The sequence below is a fragment of the Empidonax traillii genome, unplaced genomic scaffold (assembly GCF_003031625.1).
Source record: "Empidonax traillii isolate 1590-97213 ecotype Southwest subspecies unplaced genomic scaffold, ASM303162v1 scaffold694:size336501, whole genome shotgun sequence".
NCBI lineage: Eukaryota > Metazoa > Chordata > Aves > Passeriformes > Tyrannidae > Empidonax > Empidonax traillii.
This window is the reverse complement of record NW_020955887.1, coordinates 65190-77995: the sequence shown is the minus strand read 5'-3', so window position 1 is coordinate 77995 and position 12806 is coordinate 65190. Positions and strand designations below refer to the sequence as shown.

The window sequence follows — 12806 nt, the reverse complement described above, 5'->3', positions numbered from 1 at the left end:
CTTCACACTGACACAACCCTCAGTCACTGAAGTTCCCAGGCCATGATGAACCGGGGGGTTGTGTTGATCCCAGCCTTGCAGCTGATCCCCACAGTGTGTTCACTTCCCTGCCACAGAGCCGTGCAGCAGCTGATTTGAGGAAGTACAAAAAACGGTGAGGGGGTGTTCTCTCAGCCCCATGAGCCTTCTTGTTGGCTTTTGCCATCTGTTGGCCTGGGTACAAACAGAAGAGAGGGGGTAAAAAGCCTAAACAAGACCAGTCATTTGTTGTTTTGTGGGGAAAAAAAAATCCAAAACGCCCAAGATGTACAATTCTAGAATGTGCTCAGTTACAATATATTCTGGTTAGCAAAAAAACCCCAGACAACCTAAAAATCAGAATTTATTGGGGAGGGGAAGTAAATTACACCTATAAAATCAAATTACTCTCATGAAGGTTAACAGTCAGTGTGCAACCCTTGCAAATTGTTGTCCAACTATGCTCCTGTCAATGGTAGGGCCATCACAGGTAGGAACAACATATTGGGAGTTTGGGTAGGTCCATGATGAAACGTTTATTACCAGAAGGGAAGCAATGGTAAAAATTGTAACTTATCAACATGTCCGGCTGCACTGTAGAGGTACCTGGAGAAGAATGTAGGGGTCATGCCATCACTTCTTTTGGGGGATGTGGAGTTAGGTTTGCAGTTAGGTTTGACCTTCAAGACTATCTTTTCTAACTGCAAGGTTTCTATGACTCTAAAATTTGCTATTTGATTTGGTCACTTGAATTAACTCATTCTTTTACAGCCCAGACATGCTGCAGCAATTCAGGACTCCTTAATTGCTTGCTGATTAGCTTCATGTGCACAAGTAGTTGAGCAAGAGTTGCATTCATCAAATAACCACGGAGGTACGTGTTTGCTTATGGACCAGGAGTTTTTGCTGTGACACTTCTTGCTCACAGGTGTATTTATAGAACCCAGCCAAGCAGATGGTTCATTTCCTGACTGTGCTGTTGCTACAGCCAGGGCTGATTTACACAGATATGCATAAGCAGGGTTAAAATACCGTAGTGCCTTGTCCCTAGCTTGTATTTTATAAAGCAGCAGGCTGTATCTGTGGCTGTAGCATGGCTACTTGAAGAACATAAGGGTCAGTGCTGATAGGTATTGCAGTGGTTGCCTGTAAGCAGGCACAATGACTCTTTCCTAAACCACTGATGGTGCTTTTTGTGTATTTTTCATTTGCCAGGTAACTTGGCTCTAATTTTGCTGCACAGATATTCTTGGAGCAGGGACACCTTTGCAGATTACCTCTTTGGAAGGAGCAGAGGCTCTAGGCAGGGTGGAGGGCTGGTGGGGTAGAACACTGTGTAAGCAGCTGGGCTGGCTTGGTAAGGCACAGCTTAGTCACTTCCTTTGGGAAGCGTGTAGGATGCACCTACCTCCTGTGTGGAGCCCTGCCTGAGCCTCTTAATGTTGGAGCAAAATATTGAGGTGCCATCTGCTTACTAGGAATGGGCCTTCTTGTGGACTGGGTTTGCTGGTCTGGCCTGTTCATGGTAGGCGTAGCAGTGAACCTGGACTCTGTGCTGTCCATGAAGATCCCAAAAAATGGTTAGACCTGCTATGGGAGATGAAACCAGACGCAGAAAAGCCTGGGGAACAAACAGTTCTTAGGATGTTCCCACCTCACAGCTGCTCCTGACCTCCTCCCAACAGTCACTTGGATATAGGTGGAGAACCTCAGCCTACTTTCAGCACATCCCTGCGCTGCTGGGAAGCTGGACTTCGGAGAACACTGCCATCGCCTTCTTGCTCTTTTATGGATGTAACACTGTGTGTTCTTTGTCACGAGGCTGGAGCTGTCCTTCATCAGCTTGAAAGAAGAATGTCCCTGCTTCTCTGACAAGGTGCTGTGGCTTGTCCCTCAGATTCCCCAGCTTAACAAGTCCTTACTCATCCCCTTGTTTGGAGGATGGCTTTCATGAGACCCCCTTCAAGCTGTATGAGGATATTTCTTGGCTTGTGAAGGCAGGAGGGTAAGAGCTCCAGGTGACAGGGGCTCCCAGGGGTGTGCCTGAGCAGGGCTGGGTACTCCACTCCCATAGGAGAGCCCAGAGGCACCTGTACAAGACCGAGGCGTGTCAGGAAACCTGATGCCTCACCTCTGCCAATGTGGAGGCGGAGGGAGGAGGGCCAAAAGACATGTCTCTTCACGCTCACAACAGCTGAAAACAGAGAAGGAAACTCGCTGGAGCCTTTTTTACCAGCGCAGGAGGCCTCGTGGTCGTGCTCTTACCCCAGAGACCCTCCCGTACTCCAGTACTCTGGGGGGGTGGCACTCCCACTCCCGTCGGACGATGAACATCGCAAGGAGAAGAGGCTTTTACAGACAGGAGGTGAACAACACCCTCTGGGAACTACCCAGGAGATACTCATCCCTCCACCCGTTGGGGTCTGGAGCCTACGGCTCAGTGTGGTGAGTGGGGTTCTGCTTGCACTGCTAGCAGCAGCATGGGGCGAGCTAGGGGTGTTCCCTGCCAGGGGGAAAACAAGGAGGTGCTTGGCAACACCTCTCCATTAAGAAAGGACATTTGCATGTGTGATGGAGGCAGTTTGTCTCTTGCTCTGGTGCAGGCAGCAGGCTGGAGACTTGGTCACTTGAAGAAAATGTTTCCCCCTGTGGTCATCTCAGGTGGGCAGAGAGGGGACTGCGTAGACATGGCAACAAGGGGTGCCAAGCAGCTTGGGGTGTCACCTCAGCATTGGGGTCAGGCAGCTTTTGAGCTGCTTTGGTCTTGAGCTTGCATGAAGATTATCACAGCAACCACACAAGGGAAGGGAATACCTAGGTGTCTGAAAGAAATTTTTAGATGATAACAGAGGTGGGTACTGGAACAAGGGATTCTTGCTTCTAAGTCCAAGATAGCTGATGCTCGGCTGCCTGGACTAAGCAGCTGGACAAATACCACCCCTGCTCTGATACTGCTTCCACCTTGAAATCATGAAGTAGATAGATGTTACTGTAAACCAGGATCAGTAACAAACAGGGACTTCCTTCATGGCTGATAATAATCCCTAACCTATGAGAGAGCAGCATGAGCTGCGGTTACTTATTCAGCTGGGCAAAGGTGCCTGTAGTGAGAGCAAGCAGAAGTCAGACCTTGCTTGGTTTACACTGACAAACTGGAGGAGACTGGCAACTCTTTGAAAGATAGGTTAAATATGAAGCAGTCTGTGATAGTATCTGAACAGAGCCCTTGTTTCATAACATGCTGAGCTAAAAATAAAAAAGAAAGGTATATCCCTTTTCATAGGTGTTGGGCAAAGTCTATCCTACTGCTGTCACAGCACTAATCCTGAAACCCTGGTTCCCAGCTTCTGTCCTTGTCCCCTGGCTTTCAGTTTATAGAGAGGTGCTCACTTTGCTGTCCAAGTGCATTTACACTTCGGGGATGCTTAAGTTAGGCCTGCAAAATCAGGAAAGACTATATTTTTTAATATTTCTACAGTGTTCTCAGGTTTCTACCATTGAGGAAAGCAGGAAGGAAAACAAAGACAGGACAAAAAAAGGAGGAGAGAAATCCTTTCAAAGTTTCCTTCCCCACCCAAAAAACCCAAACATCAGCAAGACAAATCTTTACTGGTTCCTGTGAAAGTCTCGGCTGCTCTGGAGCTCCCTCTCCCAAGGAGGGAGGGAGAAAAACGTGTTGAAACAGTCTGGGGGTCCATGGTGGTGGTAGTATCGATTTGACAGTGCTCAGCAGGGAGGGCTTGGTGCCAATTTCTGTACAAAGCAGAGGTGGAAGCGTGTGGAGTTAGGATTTGCTGTCCTCTGCTGGGAATTGCTGGGAAACTTTCCTATTGCACTGTTATTCAGCAGCTGGCTTTTACACCTCCTTGAGCAACTGAGAAAGCAGCTCAGGAGAAACAGCAAAGTCTTGTTTCTTCTCTTATTAATTTGCCAAAATCTGTAGCAATTTGGCTTCCAGCTGAATGTAATTGGGAAAAAAGAGCCTTCTGGCCCCTTCAACACTGGTCTTGTTGATCTCTGCCAGCCAAGGCAAGGACACAGCACGGCCTGCCCTGTGTCATCCCAAACTGTATCTGTTCATTAAATCTGTGCTGGGAAGAACATGGTGGGCTCTCTCAGCTGTGTCAACTGAATTAGCTGTGCTTATGGCAAGGGTGTGACTAGTGCTGTCCAGGCTGAAGCTCCATCACCCCGCTCTCCTGTATTGAGAAGTGGGGTTAGATGCTCTGTACGTCAGCAGCTGGGAAGGCAGGTAAGAAGATTAGGAAATCTGCCTTGAATTTTGCAGAAGTTGATTGACTATCTAGTCCGAGTGCCTTCCTCTTATTTCCCTCGCTCCTCAGAAAACATTATGCAGTGCTGTCCCCTCTGCTGACATCTGCCGAAGTCCTGAAACCGAGACAACTCTTCACTCAGAGGCCTCCTACGATATTCTATGGCATCTTCAGCACTGAAGCTGCCTTGTGTAGCTGTTCCTGCACTTCCTTTGCTTTTACTGACTGAATGGGGAAGTGTGTTTGTGCAAGGCTGGAGGATGCACCTAAAAGTCATGGGATTGAATATGATGATTTATAGCCCTTCTGTTTCACAGGAGATGGGATAGGGATTTAAGAAGCTGTGGGAACTGCTCTGGAAACCCACAGCACTATTTGGCAGGAAAGACCCTTTTTTTCATGTTTTTTCATGTTTGCCTCTTGGGAGGGGTCAAGGAGGGGCTGAGGCACTGCTGAGAATCCTGAATTACATCTGAGGACCTCCCTTCCCCCTTGGAACCTGGGGCCTCCTTTGCAGTCTGAGCAAAGACCCTTCAGAAGAAGAGAAACTGTCACAGGATTGCCATGTCCAGCCATAAACAGCAAATGAGACTGGAGGGAATAACACATCATGTCTGTGGTGATGGCTGTTGTACCATGTTTTAGCTTTATAGAAGAATCTCATTTTCAGCCAGACCTGCTTTTACACAGAAGCATATGTGTAGCATCAAAGATCCTGAATACAGCAGAATTAATTCCAGAAGCCTGTATTTTTAATTTGTGACATCCACTATCTCCAGGATACAGTGAAGGCACTGGCCTACATTAAAAGACAAGAGCCTCCAAGCAAATGGCAAAGCAAAAATTACTTTATTCCCTTATCTCCTTGCATTAGAGAAGAGAGCAGAGTTAGAAATAATTCTGAACTTATGTTTCTCTCTTCTCACAGCTCTGTTACCTCCAGCTTCTTTCTGCAGGTTATAGGGAATAAAGATGAGCCACTTATACTTGCCTAGGTATCCCACCTAGTCATCCAAAGAGCACAGGCTGTGATCTGCTGCCCAAAGCCTCACAGGGTCACATCTCCTGTGCAGAGCTCCACGGGGTTTCTCAAAAGGCCTTTCTTTGCTGTTGTTCTGTGAGCACAAGTTCTCTAGATGACTTGTGGGATTACAGAATTTGTTGGAACATACTGCCAATGTCAGAATTGTTTTTTATTTGTCTGCTGCAGTTCAGCCATAGACAAGAAGACAGGGGAGAAAGTGGCTATCAAGAAACTCTGCCGCCCATTCCAGTCAGAGATCTTTGCCAAGAGAGCATACAGGGAGCTGATGCTGCTGAAGCACATGCAACATGAGAACGTAAGTACTCATTTCTCTCTCTTCCTGCTGATACGAGGGGTATTTTCTTGCCACCTGGGAGCAAGTCCTTTCAGGTGACATCATTTTTATATTTAGAGAGAAGTATGGATTATTTTAATATAGGCAGAGATACTGACATTTGGCATGTGCAGGTAGTTTTGGGGTTCAAGTGCTCACTGTGCTGTACCCAGTTGTCACCAGGCTTAAGCAGATGTATAATGGATGTTACCATGTCTTAGTAAAAGAAAGACATTTGTGCAGCATCAGTGAGGAGTCCTTGGATTCTTCAGATGGAGTTCTGTGTTCACCCAGATGTATGTGCCAATGGAGAGCTACTACCTGAGTCCCATGTGCACAGTAAATGCTTTCCAGGTTTAAGTGTGGACTTCTCTCCTCCATCAGGTCATTGGGCTGCTTGATGTCTTTACCTCCACTGCCTCCTACCAGGGATTCCAGGACTTGTAAGTTTGGAGTTTTTTGCTCTATCTGGACTTAGCCGTTGCCCAAGACACCTGTGTCTTAGCAGCAGGATAACAGATTGGGTTGAGGTGCAAGGGGGCTGGACTAAAAGCCCGACATCCCCAAATAACACAGAGAATCAAAAGCACACGTCAGTTCCCATGGCTAACACACCCAGAACACATAAATAGATCATATGCCATGCTCACAGCTGAGAGACCACAGAATGTACAGACCAACCTATGTAATGAGGATGTGTTACGTTCCATGGCTATCACATGTAGTGTGATCCATGCTGTGTGACTGCTGAGCTAACTGGCTGCACTCAAAATGGGATAAGTATTGTTTGTTCATCAGGCCTCAGGGCAATTAAACTGAGAATTTTAAAGATCTGGCTTTCTTTTCGTCTTGATTCCGGCTGTTCGTTTTTGGTTTTGTTTTTTTTTCCCCCCTCAGTGTTTATGGTCAGGATGGACAAGTCATTTTCTCTTCCCCATTATTGGGGATGAGCACCATGTGCCTGGATTTGGGGGTTTGGCTGATGGCTGGGTATTTAGCAGCCTGCAGGAAAGGCATTTGAAGGTTCTCTCAGAACAGTTCCTGCAGGAAGGCTGTCAACTAATTAGCAGTCTCAGCAGGCAGATACTGAAGAAAGCTAGATGTTGTCTTTTGAGGCAGGGCAGGAGAACGTTACGAAGACAAATTTGGAAGACAACGCAGTTTTGCTGTGTAAGATGTTTCAGCTTCCGGATGGTGAAAGGCTGTCCGGAACTGAACATCACTTGAGGTCTAAAGTAAACTAATTCAGGATTCTGAAGATCTTTGTTCTTACTGGATGTCAGATATCTGACTTAAGAGGAGGAAGAGGAGCAATTTTCTGAGCAGGTTGAAATCCCAGTTTCACTACAGGCTGTGCTAGTTAGCCGGGAACACTGTCACAGGAACTCATTTTAGTTAGTTACATAGCCAAAAAACCCCCCAAGGCTATCCCTGCCCCCTACATTTTTTTTCTAGACTCAGGGCCTTTCTTACTACCTTTTAGCTACCTGGTGATGCCATACATGCGGACAGATTTACAAAAGATCATGGGACATGAATTCAGTGACGAAAAGATCCAGTACCTGGTCTACCAAATGCTGAAAGGGCTGAAGGTAGGTGGGTATGGAGGAGTTTAGTGACTTCCTCTGTCTCCTCTATATATCACCTCTGGGTTGACCCTAACTAAACTCCCTTCCAACACTGTATAGGAAGATGTGGGGGTGTTATGACATCACCTAAGAACAGATATTGGCTGTTGAACTGCTCTTGTGCCAGCACACTGTAAGTGACTGCTTACGTCAGCTGGGTATCAAAGCAATCAGCAGCCATACACCTTGCAATTGTTTTTCTATGGCAGCAATTGCATTGCTCTTTGACTTGCCAAAACCCTTAGCAAAACTCTAGACTGAGAGTAAGAGACTGGCAGCAACAGGAGCTTCTGCTGAAGGAGCTTCTTCATAACAGAGGCTCTCAGGGGAGAAGACAGAGGGACTGATTTTCTATTTAGTAGAATAAGGAAGGAATATGCTTCTGTAACTGGCTTTGAGAGAGCAGAAAGCAGAAAGTTTTCATGTCGACTGCTGTAAATCTGATGCCTTTGATAGTTTGAAGCTATTGTTGTACTTGCTCTAAGGAACTACTGCTTCATCCCTCCTCTTCTGCTCTATGCAGCTTCTTCAGACTGCCAATAGCATTGCAAATACTATCAGCAATTCAGGGCAGAGATTGCTTTATAAACTGCTACCCTGCAGTAGCAGGATGCAGAGTTGTGTTCTCAGTAAGTTCTGGTTTGTAGCTCTCATTTCTCTGCTGGAGAATACAGAAAGTCTTGTCTGCTGGTGATCACATTGTGGCTCCTCTTTTTATTGCAGTATATTCATTCAGCCGGCATCATACACAGGGTAAGTTCATGTTTGCTCTTACTCTGATTTTTGTCTGTTTGAGAAACACAGAATGGTCATAAAGTTAATAAATTCTTAAACATTGTTTTACTAATAGCATTGTCTGCTCTGGAGTCTCTTGCATCCTACACCCTATATATGTTTGAATTTGCTCATTTGTACAGCATTTTGAGGAAATGTCATATTTTCTGATGAGCTCAGAAGCATTTTATGATGCTTCATGAATTAAAACTGTTTCAGAAAAAATAAAACAGTAATCTAAAGCCGTACAGCATAGCAGGCATGGTATCTTTGCTGAATTGATACTTGATATTTAGGATGTTATGGGACCCCATCAAAGGCAAGCGGAGGTTCAGCTGAGCCTTGTGTTGATGTGTTGCAACTCGAAGCATACATATTTTTCTGCTCTTGTCTGTTGTAGGACCTGAAGCCAAGTAACCTGGCTGTGAATGAAGACTGTCAGCTAAAGGTAGGTGGAAAAACACCACTTGGGAAGCATGTAGCATATCAGATCATGGAGGAACTGCTCTGCCAGCAAGAACTTGGTACTGTCATGTTTCCTCTTGCCTTCTCAATTCAAGGTGTTTTGTTATTTGGCAACTGCAGGCAGTGGGAAATACTCACCTGCTGATGTAACTTGCTGAATCAAGGCGCAAAACTTCAAATGAACATCCTGTCACTGTAATTCCTGTGGCATGGCAGTTTGTCATGACTTCCTAGATAAATTCAATACTGATGAGCAACACTTGCATTAGGTGAATGATCCCTGAAGGGTAACTGGATTCAACCACAGTTGCCCTTTGGTTCTTATTGACATTATGGTTGTGATTCCAGACAAAGTTATTTTTAGTATTGCTCTGAAGGGTTTGCTTGCAGTTTGCTGGTGTGGTGCTCTAGCATGTATTTTCTGTAATGTATATTACAGGGAGTGGCTTTGTTGCCCATAAAGGTTGGGTCAAGCTTGATCCTCTTTAGTACTGAGGGAGAGGCCATCCTCTGTCAGCTGCAAGGTGTTCTTATAGGAAAGGGTGAGTTGCGGTGGCCTGGGAGCATGCCTTCACCACTAGATCATAGACCAACTCAAATAAAGCACAGACTTGAAACTTAAACTTCAAGAAAGAAAGTGACCTTCCAGGTAGCACAAAGCCCTGATCCTTTCAGCAGAGTCTTCTCACAACTGGTTTTGCCACTGGCTTGCAATTTACAGTGGAATCAAGACAAACCTGTTAATTCTTTGAACCGTCCGGCGGCTGGCTGTGGTGTAGTTGGAGCTTTGTTATTATCTGATTGGATCTGCTTAATTTTCTCTTAGAAGTGGAGTCTTACTTGCCCATAGGATTTCTATTTTCTTTCCTGCCCTTCCTTCTTCATCTTCCTTTGCAACTGCAGATTTTGGATTTTGGCTTGGCCAGACATGCTGATGCTGAAATGACTGGCTATGTGGTTACACGATGGTACAGAGCCCCAGAAGTCATCCTGAACTGGATGCATTACAACCAGACAGGTGAGCAGCCTTGCCTCTGCAGCATGACTATATCTGATGACAAGCCTGGGGATCCTGCTGGGTCAAACCTCAAGTAATCGTCCAGTTGTTTTTCTTCTTTATCATCAGTGTTCCTGGGAGCAGAGCAGATCCAAAAGGTGTTGCACAACTCCCAGAGCTAGTGCTTGCAGGCAATGATGAAAGCAGAAATTTTGGCAGCATTGAAAGAACAGAGGAGAATGGGAGTGACATTTAAATCAGTCCCTGCTGCAAGCAACAACAAAAGCAACAGCCCCAGCAATCATTGCTACCTTTTCATTGCCCTTTTTTTTCCCCTTTTTTTCCCCCCCTGCTCTTTTCCCCCCCCACACCTTTTCTCTCTGAACAGTGGATATCTGGTCTATTGGCTGTATCATGGCAGAAATGCTGACTGGGAAAACGCTGTTTAAAGGAAAAGACTGTATCCTTTCAAACTGAACCTTTTCCTTGAGAGGAGTAATAATTCTTGGTGTGTGCAAAAGGGCTTTTTAATGAATGAGAAAAATAGGTGTCAGTCTGGTTTACCAGGAGGTAATCACAGGGACCAATCTTTTTGGTGAGGAAAGCAGAAGTAAGAGGGGACCTTAGAAATACACCTCTGTGCTGGCCATGTGTGCCCTACCTTACGGTTAGAGGTCTACCACTTCAACTTTGCATGGCTGTAGCTCCATTCCCAAACCTTTGCATATCCCCCCAAGACCATGGACATGTGTCCTGGCATAGCTGTGCCAGAAAAATTATCTGTTGATGAAAATGGCATGCTAGGAAAAAAGCCTTGGAGTGCTTTTTGCCAGTCTAATGAACTTGTGACTCTTGGGTTGGTATTATAACAAACTGAGCTGAGCTGTGGGAGGGTGTCCAGGGCTCACTCCTCAGTGGACAATCTTTAACACAGCTTGCCAGACCTGGATCAACTGACTCAAATCCTGAAAGTAACAGGGCACCCAGGAGAAGACTTCTTGGAGAAGCTGGAGGATAAAGCGGTAAAAAAGTTCACTATGGATTTAGGTCCTGCTAGCAGAGATGTGGTGGGGAAGAGGTTAACATGTCTGTGTTTGAGATGGGAGAGGTGCTGCCTCTGCAGCAGCAGTGACGAAGCACAACAGCAGCCTTTTCCCCTTGGCAAGGAAGACATTTCTCTGCTAGTGGCACATCTGATGGACTTGCTGTGGATTGCAGGAACTCCTGCGTGAGGTGCCTGATGCCCCAGCAAACCACCAAGCTTCTCTGTTCTCTAGCTTGGCTCTTAAAACAGAAGTATTTCTGTATCTCAAAAAAATACTTCCTTGTCAACTTCTCACTAAAATGTTACATCTGGGATGATTTGCTGTTCTCTCCACTTGCCTTTGCTCATTGGAGCCATGAGATCTGAAAGCTGTATTTCACATCCCCTCACACTTGTGCAGTACTTGTGCAGTAATTGTGCTTTCCTTGCTCTTTCAGGCTAAGAGTTATATCAAGTCCCTTCCTAAAATCCCCAAGAAGGATTTGTCTGTGCTTTTCCCTAAAGCAAATCCTCAGGGTAAGTCATCTCCAGCATTTTTCATGAGTTTCCACAGTTGGAAAAGAGGCAAGCTGATCACCACAGCCTCAACAATATTTCTCCTTTTTCTTATAATTCTTATAATTTCTCCCTTGCAGGTTATGTCCCTGCCCCTCCTAGGGCAAATATGTATCCATTAAAAACAAAATGATTCTTTATTACAATAGCGATGTTTTGCTGTTCTTGGCCATTTACTACTGTTTTTTTTTAATTTTAAAATTACAGTCTGTAACATACAATATTTATGGAAGAGATAAACTTCTGACTTCCGTCTTAACAAACCAGAAGAAAGCAGATGCTGGATATAATAGGATATCCTGGTTCTGGGTTGCAATTTAAGAATTAGGGCAGTTGCATATATCCGTTCCAATTGGTATGAAAGTTGGGATAAATTTTCGCTGACCTTAGCTTCCTGAAGTTGTTCTTGTTGTAGCCAAGCAGGTGACAATATGATCAGTAGCACTTAGATAAACAAACCAGCTCTTCTTTGTTCATTATTAATTCCCAGCCTAACATCTAAGGCACCATGGGCTTTGATAAAGTGCTACAAGACCCCCACAGTCCACTCCAGTATTTTTTTTTCTTAGTACAGGGTAGATCCTGTTTGTTGAATACCTGGATCTAGTGATCCTTAACAGACAGCCAATGTTAATTTATAATTTTCAGAGTCAAAACGTTGCAACTCCACTGACAGGAGCTCCTCACTGCCTTGACTGGGTTGAGGAGTCTCTTTCATTTTCCAGTCTGGAGATGCTGTACTGGAAATACTAGTCCCACCAACTTGCAGGGTTCATGCACACAATTCCTCTTCTCCATAGCACCTTGGTTAGCCCTGTTGCCATCTTCTCCTACAGCTGTGGACCTGCTTGACAAGATGCTGCAGCTTGATGTGGAAAAGCGCCTTACAGCCACAGAGGCATTGGCTCATCCCTTTTTTGACCAGTTCCGAGACGTTGAGGAGGAGACAGAAGCACAACAGTCCTATGATGATTCCCTGGAACATGAAAAGCTTTCAATAGATGAGTGGAAAAGTAAGAAGTTTATTTTCTTGGAAGTTCCTGTCTAGCATGGGACTTTCCTACCCCTGCTCTCTTTCCTGTGCACGTGCTGAGTAAGGCTGTGATTGCCTTCTCATGCTTCAGGGGTAGTGCACATCTCTTACCTTGCTCTTGCTTTTCTGCATTCAGCAAAGATCTCTTCAGGTGGACTTTTTTTGCCTCTCTCCTTTGTCTCTTCCAACTCGTACCTGTCACTGAATACCTCCTTTCTGCACATATAACATTCAAGCTTTCATTTGGGTCCTCTAAAATCTCACATTCATGGTTATTTTGTTATGTTTTTCAAGAGCTTATTTACAAGGAGATCTTGTCCTTCAGTCCCATTGCACGGAAGGATTCCAAGAAGCAAAGTGGGATGTCATTATAGTGACTGATGCAGCTGTGGCTGGGATTCACTTCTCCTTGATGACAGATGGGATTTATTCCACACTGCCTTGCTGGTGGCCATCGTTTGGCTTGTGGGACTTCTCTTTGTGCCAACACAAGGATGACACTATGCTGTGGGTATTGAACTTTGTTCTACCAAAAGGGGAGCACTCCAGAGAGTTTTCAACATAAAAGATAAATATATTCTTGTTGAAACTGTAAGTGGGAGAATTTTACCTGATGTGGGTTTTTTTGTTGTTTTGTTTGTTTGAGTTTTGTTTGTTTG

At 45.2% G+C, this 12806-nt stretch overlaps 1 protein-coding gene across 1 annotated transcript; it reads left to right on the top strand.

Moving 5' to 3' along the window:
- Positions 1–475: 475 nt before the first annotated feature.
- On the top strand, positions 476–12738 carry MAPK13 (mitogen-activated protein kinase 13). Its single transcript, XM_027899886.1, has 12 exons — positions 476–2463; positions 5503–5632; positions 6035–6093; positions 7134–7242; positions 8002–8031; positions 8453–8500; positions 9421–9535; positions 9903–9974; positions 10457–10536; positions 10997–11075; positions 11951–12127; positions 12442–12738. The coding sequence occupies exons 1-12, from the start codon at positions 2141–2143 to the stop codon at positions 12519–12521; spliced, it is 1302 nt and encodes a 433-aa protein (XP_027755687.1). The 5' UTR covers positions 476–2140; the 3' UTR covers positions 12522–12738.
- Positions 12739–12806: the final 68 nt, after the last annotated feature.